The sequence below is a fragment of the Neomonachus schauinslandi genome, chromosome 13 (assembly GCF_002201575.2).
Source record: "Neomonachus schauinslandi chromosome 13, ASM220157v2, whole genome shotgun sequence".
NCBI classification, from domain to species: domain Eukaryota; kingdom Metazoa; phylum Chordata; class Mammalia; order Carnivora; family Phocidae; genus Neomonachus; species Neomonachus schauinslandi.
In genome coordinates, this window is record NC_058415.1 from 10,997,778 (window position 1) to 11,016,459 (window position 18,682).

The 18,682-nt window shown below is 44.5% G+C and overlaps 1 protein-coding gene across 1 annotated transcript in view; it reads left to right on the plus strand.

Annotated features, from left to right (window-relative positions):
* Positions 1–17,864: 17,864 nt before the first annotated feature.
* PGM5 (phosphoglucomutase 5) overlaps positions 17,865–18,682 on the plus strand; it is a 200,328-nt gene continuing 199,510 nt past the window's right edge. Inside the window, exon 1 of the mRNA XM_021694328.1 lies at positions 17,865–18,182. Coding sequence (XP_021550003.1) covers positions 17,922–18,182 — 261 coding nt within the window. The 5' untranslated portion in view covers positions 17,865–17,921. The remainder of the gene's footprint in view (positions 18,183–18,682) is intronic.

The following is an 18,682-nucleotide window of genomic DNA, read 5'->3' on the forward strand; positions in this document are numbered from 1 at the left end:
CCTCCGCAGGATTTGCTGGCATCTGTGCGTTCCCTTCAAGTGATGACAAACTAATTGCGTTGCTTTCCTGTCACCAGCACAGTCTTCCTGCAGAGACGGGGGTGGGGGTTGGGGTGGGGGAGGTCAGTCTTTCTGATGAGCCAGGTCCCCAGCTGGCTTTCCTTTGCTGACACGGACTGGCTCGGTTGCACTGAACGGCTCCTTACTGTAGGTGGTGCTGTTGGACCATCTTCCTCGTGTGCACGTGCCATCCGCACCCTCCGTGCTTTCAGAGGCTGATTTTTTTTTTTTTTTTAAGATTTTATTTATTTATTTGACAGAGAGACAGCGAGAGCAGGAACACAAGCAGGGGGAGTGGGAGAGGAAGAGGGAGAAGCAGGCCTCCCGCCGAGCAGGGAGCCCCATGCGGGGCTCGATTCCAGGACCCCGGGATTATGACCTGAGCCGAAGGCAGACACTTAACGACTGAGCCACCCAGGCGCCCCAGAGGCTGATTTGATACCAAAAGGCCTATTCCTTTTGTCTACTAAAATAAACTTTCTTCTATGATACTCTCCTCCTACTGAGACTCCGTGGGGGCAACTCTGACTCCTCGTAGTTTGCAATCCTGAGATTTCTCTTAAATGTGATAAAAAATTAAGTGAGCAGTATGGGTGACGCAGTGGTGCCTTCTGGACATGGCTTTCTGTTCAAACCTGAGAGGGAAGGGGAGGGTTGTGGGGCCGCCCACCCAGCGGCGGGGCAGCGGGTGATGTCAACAGACAGCGTAGGAGCAATGGGGGAGGGGACCACTAAGGGCAGAAAGTGAATGATCATTTTTATATAAAAGAAGTCAAGGGGCGCCTGGGTGGCTCACTCAGTTAAGTGTCTGCCTTCGGCTCAGGTCATGATCCCGGGGTCTTGGGATCGAGTCCCGCATCGGGCTTCCTGCTTGGCAGGAGGCCTGCTTCTCCCTCTCCCACTCCCCCTGCTTGTGTTCCCTCTCTCGTTGTGTCTCTCTCTGTCAAATAAATAAAATCTTAAAAAAAAAAAAGAAAAGAATTAAAAAAAGGAAAAAAACGGGGGAGGGGGGAAGCCCAGAAAGGTGCAAGAAAAGGAGAAAAGAAGATGTGCTTTGATGATGAGCCAGAGAGGCCATTATGGGCTGATTCCACTTTTTAAGCCATACCATAAAAAAAACCTGTATGTATGCATGTATTTTAGGATAGTTGCATGTATGTGTGTATTACTTTTATAATCAGCGAATGGATTTACTTCCTTTTCTCTCATGGGCTCCTTCCCCCAGTCACTGACCCCTGGCGGTCCTCTTTACCTTCTTCCTCTTCCCAGAACCCCTCAGGACAGCTGAGCCTCATTACCCTGGCTCCAGGACGGTTCTGCTGGGTAAACATTGAATCTCCAAGTAGCTCGCCTTTTAGAGAAAGTAAGTCATGTTTTTAAACTTTGTAGTCTGCAGTGCTTATCTCATATGAATATAAGACATTAGACTTGTTATTATTTTTTTTTTTCCACAAAGGAGTGAGTTCAGTGGTGGAGGTCATTGATAAACTTGTTTTTCCCTCAGCGTCATCAGTCAAGGTTCTGTGGCCCTAGTAAGGGGGTGACCACTGGGCTGGCCCCTCCTGCATAACATATCCGTACCATTTTTTTATAGAACGAAAAGTCGGGGGGCGCCTGGGTGGCTCAGTCGGTTAAGCGACTGCCTTCGGCTCAGGTCATGATCCTGGAGTCCCGGGATCGAGTCCCGCATCGGGCTCCCTGCTCGGCAGGGAGCCTGCTTCTCCCTCTGACCCTCCCCCCTCTCATGAGCTCTCTCTCTCTCTCATTCTGTCTCAAATAAATAAATAAAATCTTTAAAAAGAAAAGAAAAGAAAAGAAAAGTCGGGAGCCTTGGTGTGGGGCAGTCTGGTAGGAGAGAGCTGGTATACTTGGTTTCCTCCTGTCACACGTTTGGTGAAATGAATTAGACTTTTAAATCAGGAGATTCAGCGAGATGCGTTAGGTCTGTGCGCAAAAGCAGTGGAGGATTTCCAGCTGGCTGGGCGTATGCTATGGAAATGTCTTGCTAAATCAGGGTCTGGTGGATTGTTGCTCTCCTGGCGGGCTGTTTCTTGCAAATAAGCTGTGGGTTGCATACAGAATGGAGTGAGCAGGGAGCATAAGCATTGTCTTGCTTGTAGGAAGACCTGGGGGTTCAGATGTTTTTCATTAGGAGCTGGTTGTGAGCTTTTTCAACTTAAAGGAAAGCAGCACTTTTAGTAGGAAAAGTCTCCCGAGCCGTGTCTTCTGTTTCCAGAGACTCTCCGTCAGGGAGGCAGGTTTTAGCATAAAGGGTTGTTAACGGGGGACTTTGTGCAACGGAAACCCTATGGGAGGATGGGAAAGATGGAGAAAGAGGTGGTTATGGATTTCAACACTTTATTTAGAAGCTGTCAGTTTTACAATAACCAGCTAAGACAAAGGCACTCACTTTGGATGAAAACGTTGCCTTCCTTTGCAACTATAGATAGCTTTGTGCTAAGACTCACGCGGCAATGCACCCCCCCCCCCGCACCTCAACTGATGACTGCTTTTTCTGGTTGTACAAACAATATCCAAATTATCAGGCAAATATTTGTCTCAGAAATAAATATTTTATACCATATTGAGCCAATCACCAGCGCTTTCCAAGGTAAGGCCTGACCTCTCTTCTCCCTCCATTTGTAATTTGTTTGTTGGAATCAGCTTCGCGTCGGTTCTGTGGATTGGCTCTGATGTCACCTGAAAGAAGCTCTTCAACATCCTTTTTAAACAGAAAACACAATTTGGCCCGTTGTTTCTGAGTTCACATATGGGTTTTCTTGCCTGTGGATACCAGGGACTTTCTTGGATGTTGCTGTATTAAAGGCTGGGTTATATCAGACGCTTGAGACACTTGGGGGTGGGGGGTGGGGAGGTGCGGCAGGACTGCCCAGGACTCAGGATATAGGCTGGCAGGTGTTACCGCAAGTGATCTAGGCAAACTCAGAGCCTTCAGGTTCCCATGTGGGAGAATTAACTGCCCACAGTCTGCTTGGCAATGTGTGTCCAAAGAAGAGCCAGATGCATATTGGATGAAGGGACCAAATCAACAGTCATCATCATATTAAAAACAATTCAGATGGGCTAGTCGTCTGGTGGCGGGTCAGGGGCTGAACCTAGTAGAACAAAGTTAGGGAGGTTCAAGGGAAAGCCCCCCAGGTAGGTTTTCTTTGTCACCTCCTGTCTGGTCTTTCAGTTTCTTGTCCCCATTGCTCAAGGATGCTCCCTGCTTGCTCGGTCTGCTTCAGTGCCTTGCCTTTAGGAAACGGGGACTGGCAAGTTTCCTGGCTGCTGGCATATGTTTAGCCTTCCAAGAGTTCTGTTTTTATTTTAATTAGGGATTTCTTGGATAAGAGCAGACCTTTCAGGGTGGCTCAGTCGTTAAGCGTCTGCCTTCGGCTCAGGTCATGATGGATCAAGCCCTGCATTGGGCTCTCTGCCCAGCGGGAAGCCTGCTTCTTCCTCTCCCACTCCCCCTGCTTGTGTTTCCTCTCTCACTGTCTCTCTCTCTGTCAAATAAATAAATAAAATCTTAAAAAAAAAAAAAGCAGACCTTTCTAAGATCCTAAGTAAAAAATCTGAAATGGTGAAATTTCATATGACATGGAGAGAGAGTTTTGGGCAACTTGGCTTTCCAAGTGAGCCTGACATGTGAATGACTGCTTCTTTAGTGCCTCAATTATGCCTTTAATTTAGGAGATTAATTCTTCTTCCACTTTTTCCAGTATTTGGGACAATATATGTAGTGGTTAGAATTGAATCAGGGTTGTGCTGTTTACTAGCTGTGTGACCTTGGGCAAGTCACTTAATCTCTCCAAACCTCAATTTGTACAATAGAAGTAATAATGATATCTTTTCAAAGAGTCATTTTTTTTTTTAGAATTATTTATTTATTTTAGAGAGAGAGCGTGTGCATGAGTCGGGGAGGGGCAGAGGGAGAACGAGAGAGAGAGAATCCTCCAGCAGACTCCATGCTGAGTGTGGAGCCTGACACGGGGCTCGATCCCAGGACCCTGAGATCATGACCTGAGCTGAATTCAAGAGCTGCCTGCCTAGCTGACTGAACCATCCAGGTGCCCCTTTTCAAAGAGTCTTTGAAAGAGTTTTTGTGAGCTTCAAATGGGTAACACACACACACACACACACACACAATCTCCTTGTTCTTATGTACATAGGATATTCTTGAAATATAATAAAAAATCTGGAAACATTTGGTTGCCTCCAGGGAGTTAAGCAGGGATGGAAAACTTTTCATTGTATCCTCTTCCTTATTTTTGGAATTTTGGACCATATGAATGCATAACGCAGATAAAATATTAAAATTAAAACATTCCTGAGTAACTTACCAGGAATTTGGTTAACATAAAGAAATGCCACCTTGCTGGTGGCTTGCTTTTACTCAGTGCAGGCCACTGATGAGCGCTTCTTAGAGCTTACTTCACTTAATCCTCACAAATATTATGTGAGGAAGATGCTCTAGAGGGATTCATGGTTAGGATATCAAATTAAGGTGGTTTGGCAGCTATCTTATGTATACATAATAACTTTAAAAAGCATTTGTGTTATACAACATTTCAGACATATGGGAAAATAGAAGTATCTTTCTCTAATTATTTAAAATGTTCATAAGGGGTGGCTATGGAACTTTTCATCCAAATTGGGATACTTTTGAGAGAGAAGGGGCTGCTGGTGAGGATCATGCTGGTGTAACAAAGGTAAACTCAACAGCTCCAGGTAAACTGGATTGGAGGGTCAGTTGGAAATCAAGCATTACCATACTGTTGAAGTCCCCACTTGTGCCTCTTCCTGGCCCATGTTACCACTGCCCCCCAAGTCAGCCATGATCTTGCCATAAACGTGCACGCTGTTCACAATCTGTGTGTGGACCCCATGGGTGTGTGTTATAAACTGTACAGAGCATTCCTTTGTATGTTTCTAAGTGTTACATAAATGGGATTCCGGGTTATCAATTTTTTAAATCAGTAAGGCATTTTTCCTCCTGTTCCTGGAAAATTAAAGAAACTGGACCAGGGAATAGTGATGTATTAGCTAAGGTTCTTTTGATTGAAAGCAACAGAAATTAATTCTGGCTAGCTCAAACCATGGAAGGATTTAATGAAGAATATTGAGGCATCTTAAGTATCTATCCCATGACTGGAAAACGGGAGGTTCAGGACAGCTCCTGGGACATGAGCCCCAGGGAGCTATGGGTTTAATACTTCCCTCACACATTATCTACATGGTCAAATCAAAGTGACCCCCAGTCTCTCTATGTCTTGATTCCACTCTTCAAATTCCAGAGACAGTGAGAGAATCCAATTGGGCCAGATATCCCTCCCTGGACCAACCCCCTCTATTTGGTCAGGAATGCAGGATTATGTAGTAGGTTCATAACCACAGAGAGCCCATCTCACGGTACTGGGGCTGTTCCCAGCAGAGGGGAAATTGTGAGCTGGGCACCTAAAGAGGAGACAACCATGAGTGAGCAGAAAAAATGTGGAGATGAGAAGAAAAGCTCTGTGTTGATGATTTCTTCTGAAAAGGAACAAAGAGAAAGTGTTTCCATTTGGGAATTCCTTCCTGGCATTTCTTGGGAAATGTATATGGTCTCCCGAATTCTGGATTCTGAGTAAAATCAGTTGAGAAATCAGGAAAATTGGAAGACGTGTTATAGTTCTCCTGGGAGAATTAAAGCTTAATAGTCCATATAGAGACCTTAGTGGTTTGAAGAAATCCACTGACTTCAAGTTGAAACCAAGAGCAGGAAACACTGATGCAAGGAGTCAAAGGTCAAGTTGACATTTCTGGGCTGAGGACAGGAGCCATAGGAGAGAAGTGTCAGTGGGACTTTCTTGTATCTGTTGCTCTAAGTGGGTGTTCGGGACCTTGTGGATAGTGAGTCAGTCTTGGGGATAAACATTAATAAGTTTATATGCTAGTACTTTTTACATGCATGGTGTTGTAAGAAACACCAGCTTTTGGAAGCAAAATATGTCCTTAAGTTGACTATTCTGATATTTGCCTCTCTGTAGTGCTCTTAACCTTGCCAGGAGATCTGAATATTACATTATTTGAATTCTACTGAAGAGAACAGTTGATGCTTTGTGGGGCTAAAAATTTCAATTAAAGAGTGATAACATTTAACTATGTTGGCATTACTTTCCAATTCTAAACGATTTTTATTTAGCTTTTATTTTATTCATTTCTTCTGAATGTTTTCTATTATCCTGTGCCTGTATTAGGTAGAGACCATTTTTATGTTACTGGGTTTTATAATCTTGTCACAATCTATTGGTTCATAATAATAATAAGCCATGTACTTGTTATGATATCTTTTTTAAAAAAGACCACAGAAGCTTTTCATATACTCCTATTATAGAAAAGTGATTCTATGCTTATTATTTTTTTATTACATTATGTTAGTCACCATACAATACATCATTAGTTTTTGATGTAGTGATCCACGATTCATTGTTTGCGTATAACACCCAGTGCTCCATGCAGTACGTGCCCTCCTTAATACCCATCACCGGTCTAAACCATCCCCCCACCCCTCTAAAATCCTCAGCTTGTCTCTCGGAGTCCATAGTCTCTCATGGTTCGTCTCCCGCTCCAATTTCCCCCGCTTCATTTTTCCCTTCCTTCTCCTAATGTCCTCCATGCTATTCCTTATGTTCCACAAATAAGTGAAACCATATGATAATTGACTTTCTCTGCTTGACTTATTTTACGTAGCATAATCTCCTCCAGTCCCATCCACGTTGATGCAAAAGTGGGTATTGATCCTTTCTGATGGCTGAGTAATATTCCATTGTATATATGGACCATATCTTCTTTATCCATTCGTCTATTGAAGGGCATCTTGGCTCTTTCCACAGTCTGGCTATTGTGGACATTGCTGTTATGACCATTGGGGTGCATATGGCCCTTCTTTTCACTACATCTGTGTCTTTGGAGTAAATACCCAGGAGTGCAATTGCTGGGTCATAGGGTAGCTCTATTTTTAATTTTTTGGGGGCACCTTCGCACTGTTTCCCAAAGTGGCTGTACCAACTTGCATTCCCACCAACAGTGTAAGAGGGTTCCCCTTTCTCCACAACCTCTCCAACATTTGTTGTTTCTTGCCTTGTCAATTTTTCTCATTCTAACTGGTGTAAGGTGGTATCTCAATGTGGTTTTGATTTGAATTTCCCTGATGGCTAATGATGATGAACAGTTTTTCATGTGTCTGTTAGCCATTTGTATTTCTTCTTTGGAGAAATGTCTGTTCATATCTTCTGCCCATTTTTTGACTTGATTATTTGTTTTTTGGGTGTTGAGTTTGAGAAGTTCTTTATGAATCTTGGATATCAGCCCTTTGTCTGTAGTGTTACTTGCAAAAATCTTCTCCCATTCTGTGGGTTGCCTCTTTGTTTTGTTAACTGTTTCCTTTGCTGTGCAGAAGCTTTTTATCTTGATGAAGTCCCAAAAGTTCATTTTCGCTTTTGTTTCCCTTGCCTTTGGAGACGTGTCTTGAAAGAAGTTGCTGTGGCCAGTGTCAAAGAGGTTACTGCCCATGTTCTCCTCTAGGATTTTGATGGATTCCTGTCTCACATTGAGGTCTTTCATCCATTTAGAGTTTATCTTTGTGTATGGTGTAAGAGAATGGTCGAGTTTCATTCTTCTATATATAGCTGTCCAATTTTCCCAGCACCATTTATTGAAGAGACTGTCTTTTTTCTATTGCATATTCTTTCCTGCTTGGCCGAAGCTTATTTGACCATAGAGTTGAGGGTCCATATCTGGGCTCTCTATTCTGTTGCATTGGTCTATGTGTCTGTTTTTGTGCCAGTACCATGCTGTCTTGGTGATCACAGCTTTGGAGTATAGCTAGAAATCAGGCAACATGATGCTCCCCACTTTGTTTTTCTTTTTCAACATTTACTTGGTGATTCGGGGTCTTTTCTATTCCATACAAATTTTAGGATTGTTTGTTCCAGCACTTTGAAAAATGTCATTGGAATTTTGATCGGGATGGCATTGAAGGTATAGATTGCTCTGGGCCACATAGACATTTTAAGAATGTCTATTCTTCTGATCCAGGAGCATGGAATGTTTTTCCATCTTTTTGTGTCTCTTCAATTTCTTTCATGAGTGTTCTGTAGTTCCTAGAGTATAGATCCTTTATCTCTTTGGTTAGGTTTATTCCAAGGTATCTTATGGCTGAGATTATTCCCTGCATATTCTCAGATCATAATGCTTTAAAACTGGAACTCAATCACAAGAAAAAATTTGGAAGAAATTCAAACACTTGGAAGCTAAAGACCACTCTGCTTAGGAATGTTTGGGTCAACCAAGAAATCAAAGAAGAACTTAAACAATTCATGGAAGCCAATGAGAATGAAAACACATCAGTCCAAAACCTATGGGTTACTGCAAAGGGGGTCCCAAGGGGGAAGTACATAGCCATCCAAGCCTCACTCAAAAAAATAGAAAAATCCTGAATTCACCAACTAACTTTACACCTTAAGAATTGGAGAAAAAACAACAAATGATGCCTAAGCCACGCATTAGAAGAGAAATAATTTAGATTAGAGCAGAGATCAATGAATTAGAAACCAGAAATACAGTAGAGCAGATCAACAAAACTAGAAGCTGGTTCTTTGAAAGAATTAATTAGATCGATAAACCACTGGCCAGACTTATCCAAAAGAAAAGAGAAAGGACCCAAATTAATAAAATTATGAATGGAAGGGAAGAGATCACGACAACACCAAGGAAATAGAAACAATTATTAGAAATTATTATCAACAACTATATGCCCATAAATTAAGCAACCTGGAAGAAATGGATGCCTTCCTGGAAGCCTATAAACTACCAAGACTGAAACAGGAAGAAATTAACAACCTGAATAGACCAATAACCAGTAACGAGATTGAAGCAGTCATCAAAAACAAGAGTCCAGGGCCTGATGGATTCCCTGGGGAATTCTACCAAACATTCAAAGAAGAAATAATACCTAGTCTCCTGAAGCTGTTTCAAAAAATAGAAATAACTTCCAGACTCAGAGGAAGCTTCCAGACTCATTCTATGAGGCCAGCATGACCTTGATCCCCAAACCAGGCAGAGACCCCATCAAAAAGGAGAATTTCAGACCGATATCCCTGATGAATATAAATGCCAAAATTCTCAACAAAATCCTAGCTAATAGCATCCAACAGTACACTGAAAGGATCATCTGCCATGACAAAATGGGATTTATCCCTGGGATGCAAGGGTGGTTCAACATTCGCAAACCAATCAATGTGATAGAACACATTAATAAGAGGAGAGAGAAGAACCATATGGTCCTCTCAATTGATGCAGAAAAAGCATTTGACAAAATACAGCATCCTTTCCTGATTAAAACCCTTCAGAGTATAGGGCTAGAGGGAACATTCCTCAAGTTCATAAAATCCATCTATGAAAGACCCACAGCGAATATCATTCTCAATGGGTAAAAGCAGAGAACCTTTCCCTTAAGATCAGGAACATGTCACGGATGCCCACTCTCACCACTATTGTTCAACACAGTACTAGAAGTCCTAGCAACAGCAATCAGACAACAAAAAGAAATAAAAGGCATTCAAATTGGCAAAGAAGAAGTCAAACTCTCTCTCTTCACAGATGACATGATACTTTATGTAGAAAATCCAAAAGACTCCACCCCCAACTCATACAGCAATTCAGTAATGTGACAGGATACAAAATCAATGCACAGAAATCAGTTGCTTTCTTATACACTAACAATGTAACTGTAGAAAGAGAAATCAGAGAATTGATTCCATTTACAATAGCACCAAAAACCATATGATTCTATGTTTATTATTATGGCTACTTATTTTTCTTTTTTTTTTTTTAAAGATTATTTATTTGAGAGAGAGTGCACATGAGCGTGTGTGCACATGAGCTGGGGGAAGGGGCAGAGGGAGAGGGAGAAAGAGAATCCCAAGCAGACTCCCCTCCCCACTAAGCATGGAGCCAGACAGATGCTCAATCTCACAACCCTGAGATCATGACCTGAGCTGAAATCAAGAGTCGGTCACTTAACCGACTGAGCCACCCAGGCATCCTGTGGCTATTTATTTTTCAAAAGCATCTAAGTAAAGTGTTACGAAACTTATGGAATAACATGAATTCTGGAATCCCTGAGAATTCTCAGAAATTCCATTTCCTCATTCTTGAATCCCAATAATTAATATCTGTCAAAAGTTTGGATGCAGTGTAAGGGAGTAGAATGCTATGTTGGATACCTGATAGGGTTAATGGTGAAGGGTTATTGTTTATCTCTGAGCTACTCTCACCAATGATGTCCCCACATAAGTCAGACTCACTGGGGCACTAAGATGCATGAAGACAACTGCTATTGGGTACAAACCTCCCTGTTGATTTCAGTCCCTGCTGAAATTTGGAAAAATCAATTGCATGAGAAATGAGAAGTGACCCTTTTCTGGCTTCCAAGGAAACATTAGAAACAAGAGGGAGAAAAATGGTGAACAGTGAAGGTGCCCATGGGCTTCTGGTTGAAGTTGATGGTCATATTTTAATCCAAGAAACCCTGATCATCGGCATCACTTTGGGGTTAAAACATTGTGTCCAGAAAACCCCAGGTTAGAAGGCAGCTGTTGTGGGCTTGAGTTATTTTTCTCTATGTGCTTGAGTTAATTTTCAAATCAATGTGCCCTCTGTGGATGTGCTCTGAGGGAATGAACAAAAGACTGGAGGAATCTCATGGGGAAAACTGATCTCCATGGGCATGGCATGTAGAATTGTTGGGGACAGTGGTTCCTGACACATGGGTGAGTGAGACCTGTGCTGGGCCTGCGCTGGCCCAGAGGGGCTGACAATGACATCTGCTTGCAGACCCGAAATGGACTGGCCCTGATGACACAGTATTTCTTTTTCATTCATTCATTCATTCATTCATTCACTCATTTATTGAGAGAGTGCGCACCTGCGTGAGCAGGGCAAAGGGCAGAGGGAGAGAGACAATCTCTGAGTGCAGAGCCGGATTTGGGGCTCCATCCCAGGGCCCTGAGATCATGACCTGAGCTGAAATCAAGAGTCCACTGCTCAAGTGACTGAGCCACCCAGGGGCCCCAGTATTTTTTTTTTAATTGAAGTATAATTCACATACAGTGTTATATTAGTTTCAGGTATATGATCTAATAGTCCAACAGTTCTGTACATTACTCAATGCACTTTTATTTTTTTAAGACTTTATTTATTTGAGAGAGAGAGTGAGGGAGAGAGAAAGAGAGAGCACAAGCAGGGGGAGGGGGAGAAGCAGGCTCCCCACTAAGCAGGGAGCCTGACTCGGGGCTTGATCCCAGGATCCCTAGATCATGACCTGAGCCGAAGGCAGACGTTCAATTGACTGAGCCACCCAGGGGCCCCTACTCAGTGTACTTTTAATCCTCTTTATCTATTTCAACCATCCCTGCCCCCACCTCCCCTCTGGTAACCATCAGTTTGTTCTCTGTATTTAAGAGTCTGTTTCTTGTTTGTTTGTCTCTTTTTTCTTTGTTTTATTTCTCCCACATATGGTTGAAATCATATGGTTTTTTTTTTTTTTTTTTTTTTTTTTTTTATAACTATAATTTCTCTCAGAAATTTTTTTTTTTTTAAAGATTTTATTTATTTATTTGACAGAGAGAGACACAGCAAGAGAGGGAACATAAGCAGGGAGAGTGGGAGAGGGAGAAGCAGGCTTCCTGCCGAGCAGAGAGCCCGATGCGGGGCTCGATCCCAGGACCCTGGGATCATGACCCGAGCTGAAGGCAGACGCTTAACGACTGAGCCACCCAGGCACCCCGGTATGTCTGTCTTTGACTAACTTATTTCACTTAGCATTTTACCCTCTAGATCCATCCGTGTTGTCATAAATGGTGAGATCTCATTCTTTTTATGGCTGAGTAATATTCCCTTGTGTGTGTGTGTGTGTGTGTGTGTGTGTATGTATGTATGTTTATGTATCACATTTTCTTTATCCATTTATCCAGTGATGGACACTTGGGTTGTGTCCATATCTTGGCTATTGTAACACAGTATTTCATATTAGTCATGCAAATTGACCCAGACTTCATGGCTAAAAAAAATATCCATTCATAAGGGAGGAATCCTGGCTAGTATGACATACTTAATATTTAACTGTGTGATGTAGGTGGATATAAAATAGCTTTTTAAAAATGACTTTACATAGGAATGTTAGGTATTTATTCAGAGATTGGCCATATATTGGGGGGGAGGGGATCCCCTCCTAAAACCCAAAACATAAGAACCACCCAAGAAAAATGCCACGTAGGCTATGATTGTAAATGACTAATGGAATGCAATTTTAGTGGAACATGGAAAATACATTTCCTTTATAATAAAGACCTAAGTTGTTACTTTTTGAAGCCTTAAAAACAAAATTCAACATTAAAAAAGTGTAGAGATAGCTTTAGAAAATCTTTTGCCTTTTATGAAATAAAGGACTTTGATAAGATGACTTATAAACTTGTTAGCCATCTGTTACTGTATTATCACTGATGCTTCTAGGTACTGTGGGGGACCCCTGGAGATGGAATATTCATTTTTGGCTAACCGGTGGCCTATTTTTTTTTAGATAAAAGTGAATTGAGATGAAACCTTTTGCTCTCCCCAAACCACAATTTTTACAAGTTAGTCAATGAACATTAAATGCTCTTCAGAGTTGGGGCCAGAGCACACAGTAGTCAGGAAACCACACCTGTAAGAGTTTTCCATCAACTTCTCATGCTGGCCTCAGGGGATTTCTAACAGCACTACTGTATTCCTGGGCTTCTCGTGGCTTCCTCGAAAACCAAACTAGGGAGAACTGAAGCGTCCACACCCTAGGCTGAGGCTCTTCTTGCACGGTTGCTTACAAAACACTTAAGGGTCAGTAAAAATAATTTTTTTTCATCTTTAATAGGAGTTCACTAATTTGCAAGTGATGGCATGCTGGATATTGTGATGAAAAGGTTAATAAGCCATAATCTATGGCCGCCATCAGAGACAATCCTGTCTGATACAAAGATTCAGAATCATTATTATAGTAATAGGAATTATGTTAGTACTATTTTAATAATTACTTAATGGTAATATTTAATAATAATAATAATAATAATTACGTTCCAGGCTCCATGCTAAGCATCTGCACGTATTAGCTCTCTGAATATGGTCATCAACTCTGGGAGGTAGGTAACATTACGTTCATTTTCCAGATGCAGAAACTGAGCTTTAGGGAGGGTAAGCATCTTGCCCAAGGCCACACAGGCAGTCATTGATGAAGGTGGGAAACAGAGTTTTGAAGCCTGACACACAAGAACATAGAGATCAGTGCACAAACGTTTGCAAGATACACATGCAATATGTCCCTTTCTATCACTTGAACATTCACTCAGTGGCCTTCTAGTGAGGGAGGTAGAGAAGCAGCAAGTTCTGTTGGAATTGTGGTATGTTGTTTTACTTGTTGGGGAACAGAAGGCTTAGTGGAAGGCGGTGTGTTTTAGGAGAAATAAGTAATTGACTTTCCCCATGACCAGAAGGTACTGGGGCGGATTAAAAAGAGTACATCCAAGATGTCCGCCCGGGAGGTTTTCTACCTGCTTTTCTGCTTCTTGTCCTGTACTTTTGGTATTTCTTCTGCTCTTAGCGTCAGGGAGCCAATGGCCTGTTTTTAGCACTGACTGTGTGCACAGATGTGGACCCTGACTGAACAGGGGTGTGTAATTACCATGGGCCAAATATGCATGCTAGTCTTTCCTGCCAGCAGTGGGTGAGGAATTGTGGCGTGTGTGGGGGTGGGGGGGTGGGGGTGGGGGGGTGTATGGAAGAACAGAACATATAAAATAAAATTATCTATAAATATCTTTAATTCATTTTAAGTCTCAAAATCACTCAAGGGTATTTTTTTTTTAATTGGGCAATTCAACCTGTTCCCCTTGGCACGTTCTGATAAGTTCATACATGGAAGCCTGAGAGAAATTAATCTTTTAATGCCTCACAAGTGAAAAAGGAAACTATAGAATGATGTAGCTGGAAGGGACCCCAGAGATCTAAAGTGTTTCATGGAATATTCATGTCTTTGATGTGTTAATAGGTGTTTTGCAAAAGACGTTACTTTACCATGGTCAGGTAAGATGTGGAAATGCTAGGTTAAAGTTAAATAGGTTTCTTTTCTGTGGAACTTCACGGTCTTTAATATGCTAATGTGCTTTGTGAATCTACAACACTTATTTGACCCTCCCCCCCAAATTCTTTTTGTGGGAAATGCAGGTCTAGCTGAGGCAGCTAGTGTAATCTCTCTCAAGATGGCGGCTGACACCTTTTCGAGAGCAAGGAAGTCCCAAGGGGGAGGAAGGCTAGATCAGTTGCTCCTGTTACGTGCCAGGAATTCTCAGGGAGATGCCTTTCCCTAGAGGCTCAGAGAAGGCTGAGAGGCACCTCGGCAAACAGGGCTCCCTTTCATGTGAGTTTAGGTAGAGAAGCATCAGTTTAAAAGCTCTCAGAGCTTTTAGTATGAAAATGTGTGCACTGTAACGCTTCAAGAATGAGGTAGAGTGTGTAGGATTTTTAAGTTGCTTGACCATGGAGCTCTTGCTTTGTGGGGCATGTGGGAGGCAGTCATGTTCTGAGGAGAGCCCTTTGGGAAACACTGATCTAATCTGACCTTCTCATTTTACCAGTGAGCAGCTAAGGACAAGGCATTTCTTCAGTGGGGCCCTCTCAGGTTCCTTTCTCCATCACTGTAACACAGTTATTGGAACTAACTTGACCAACTTTGAGGACAGCTTTGAAGAGATTTCTTTAGTTCATAAACTCTTTTTGTACGTTTCAAGGGTAAATTTACTCTCTATATCTTGAATTTCCATTGTCAAAAACCACAGATTAATTCAACCAATGTGTATAGAGTATCGCCTATTCCCAAAGACCCTTTCCATACAGTGGTGGTCTACAAAGATGTAAATTACTTCTTGAGGGAGAGGACACTGATAGTAAGGAGAAATATGATATGGATGGCAATACTATGAACATCTGACATTTATCGAATGCCTTTCTGTTTGGCAGACACTATACGCCAAGTACGTTAATCCTCCCAAAAACGAGTGAGGTGAGGATGATAATGATTCTTATTGCGCAGTGAGGATATCAGGTGAGGAGAGGTTAAGGAATTATTCCAAGGTCACATACAGCTGGAGGAGAGAAGCCTGTGAAGCGTTCCTTATCAGTGATGCAAAGTAGCGAAAAGAACAGTAAGTTTTGAAAGACTTGATCGATCAGTGCAAGTGTCACTTACGCGGTGGACAATTATGGTGCTCACCCATCTCCCCTCCCTCTGGGGAACAACACCCCCTTCCTTTGGAGTAACTCCAAAGACACTGTGGGGTCTGGCTATGTGGTGGGGCACATTGCTTTGAGCTGGACCAGTCTTTGGGAAGATGGGCATTAGAACCAAGGGAAGAGGTTTTCCTCTTGGCTGGTAAACCGTAAAAGCTTGTCTGAGATGTGCATGCCTTGTCCTTAGCCCTGTGGAAGGCGCTGGGCTTTGGTAGGAGAAACAATGTTGGAGGTGGAGAGATGGAAGAGTAGGTCTTCTGGTCACCTCTGAGGCTTGGAGGCTGAGTCCTTCTCTTCTTTACTGGAGCAGAGGATTTACTACCTTCTCTTCTGGGAATGATACTGCCCTTCCTTGCAAAAGAAAATGTTATTAGACAGTGATTTTTTTTTAAAGATTTTATTTATTTATTTGAGAGAGAGAGAATGAGATAGAGCATGAGAGGGTCAGAGGGAGAAGCAGACTCCCTGCCGAGCCGGGAACCCGATGTGGGACTCAATCCCGGGACTCCAGGATCATGACCTGAGCCGAAGGCAGTCGCTTAACCAACTGAGCCACCCAGGCGCCCTATTAGACAGTGATTTAAAAACCCCTACGCCATAGGGATATACACAGATCCTTAGAAGTGTTGAGGTTCTGTCTGTTGGGTGCTGCAGGGGAATGGGCTCTTGAGGGCCCAAGGAGAAAGTGGAGGCAAAAACAAAAATATATTTAAAAAACCACAATGACAACCCAACTTTAGTGTTTAAGAGGATAGCTAAAAAGTCCCAACAGGATTCTGTTGGTGGCTTCAGTAGTTTCCCCATCACACTTCAATGATATTAATAAAAACAAGAATTCGGACTGACTGCAAATGCCATCTTACCCACTCCCTTGATCTCCCAGAAAGCCTCTCTTTTCTCATCTGTAAAATGGGAATGATATGAATGCCATTTCTTCTTCTTTTGTTTGAGTCTCCAAAGAGAAAACAGATGCAAAGCCTTTTGTCAACTGCAAAACAGCATGTAAGTGTGAGCTCCTATTCACACTCATCTTACTGTGATCAAACACTTTCTAACCCTGCAGCAAGTCAAGTTTGGTCCCAGCAAGTGGAGGGTATTTGGGGGGGAGGAGAAGCAGATTTCAAGACAGTCACCTTAGTGGGTGCAAAAATGCTTGGAGGGTGAAAGGTGATAGAAACAAAAAAAACAAGTAACAGTTGTTTCTTCCCTCTTTGGATTGTATCCTTTTGGTCCATTCTCTTTTCATTTCTGTTTTCTATGGAATATTTCTTGGTTTTGGGTTTTAGATGGACTTTATAGAAACAAGGCAGAACATCCCTAGCCCCTGCAGGATGAGAAGACGCATGGAAGGGACACAGAAGAGTTCCTGGTACCCTGTCCTTGTTGAATTTGAGTTTATTCATTCATTCCCGGTAGGATATTAAACAGGGCTTTACCCTTCTCCTATTGAAAATGACTAATCTGGGTAGGAGCTCTGCAGTGTGGACAAATACAGTGGGGGGCCAGCCTGTTTCTAAGCATGAGCTGGGCTAGGGAGGGTGAGAGGAGTAAGAAGAATGAAGAAATACGTGCCTGTGTTGCTGTTGTTGCAACCACCACAACAAACCGGGAAGGAAAGTTTCCACGCTGCGGATCTGTCCGCCTTGAGAGAGCCCAGGGAAAAGTGTGGATGGCTGGGTGGGATTGAAGGGCTGGATTGAAGGGCCTGACAGTCTGTGATTCCCTGCAACAAATGGTAGTGGTGGCGTGTGTACTCACACACACAGACACACATGCAACGCTCAGCCTCCAATTTCAGCACTGGCAGAAGATAACAATTCTCAGTTCGCCTTTCCAGGGTTATTTTTGGCTGGGGCTGTTCGCTGGTGGCAAAAGTTTCAGCCCGCTCCCAACTCCCTCCCTCGTCCTTGTTCAAAAGAGAAACTTGGGCTTGTTAACGGCTCACTTGCAGGGAGACCCGGAGACAGGGCTGTGGTGGGAGGGGAGAGGGAGTGGGGGTCTGGGAGAGGTCCACAAATCCTGCTCAAGCTCTCACCCGCCCCCCCCCCACCCCGCCCCGGGCTGTTTTCTAGCAGGGGGTGTGCTCCCGGAGAGAAGCGATTGCTGGGGAAAGCTGGGGCCAGGCGCGCAAGCAGGGTCGCCGGGGTCGGGCTAGCCGGCCCTGGGAGCGGGCTCTGGGACACCCCGAAAGTGAGTCCAGCTGGGGCCCAGATCCTGCTGGCGCCTCGGGCCATCCGGCTGGAGAGGGAGTTGGGCGGGAGCAAACTTTCTGGGAAGGTAGAGGCCGAACTCTGCCGGAGCGGCGCGGAGAGGGAGGACTGTCGGTGCCGCGGGAGGGCGCAGGGCGCAGGGCGCGGGCCGGCTGCGGAGGGGGCCGGGGCCGGGGCGCGAGGCGGAGCCCGGGCGCGCAGCCAAGCCGGTGGGGGGCGGGGGGGTGGCCCGGCGGGCTGCAGATTCCCTCCGGCTCCCGGGAGCCGCGGCAGGACCGGCCAGTAGGCGCCATGGAGGGGAGCCCCATCCCGGTGCTGACGGTGCCCACCGTGCCCTACGAGGACCAGCGGCCGGCCGGCGGCGGGGGGCTGCGGCGGCCCACCGGCCTCTTCGAGGGCCAGCGCAACTACCTGCCCAACTTCATCCAGAGCGTGCTGTCGTCCATCGACCTGCGCGACCGCCAGGGCTGCACCATGGTGGTGGGCAGCGACGGCAGGTACTTCAGCAGGACGGCCACCGAGATCGTGGTGCAGATGGCCGCGGCCAACGGGGTGAGTGACCTGCCCCGACCGACCCTCGCCTCCCGCCGCGCCGCCGCAGTCCGCGGGCCCCGCCCTGCCCCTTCCAGCCTGCCGCCCCCTCCCCCCCCGTCCCCGGCCCCCTGGCCACTGGCTCTCCCAGGTCCTCTCCTCCCGGGTCCCCGAAAGGCCTTCAAGGTTCCGCCTCGAGGGAACCTGCCACATCGCCCTGAGCCCTTCCCGGCTCTGCCCACGTCCCGCACCTGCCCGCGTTCCTTTTGGGCCTTCTCTTCCCCAACCCTTTAAAACTATCTGTTCTGACCGCATTCACTACCCTCCCTCCCCCCACTTCTTTCCTAAGCTACCAACATAGTGGTTCCCCCCTTCTTTTTTCTCCTGTGTCCTATTTGCAGTTCTCTTCTTCCCCCCCTAAATTTTGGCTCTGCCAGATTTAACAGTAGTGTTGTCTCAAACACACGCGTCCGTACACACACACACACACACACACACACACACACACACACACACACACA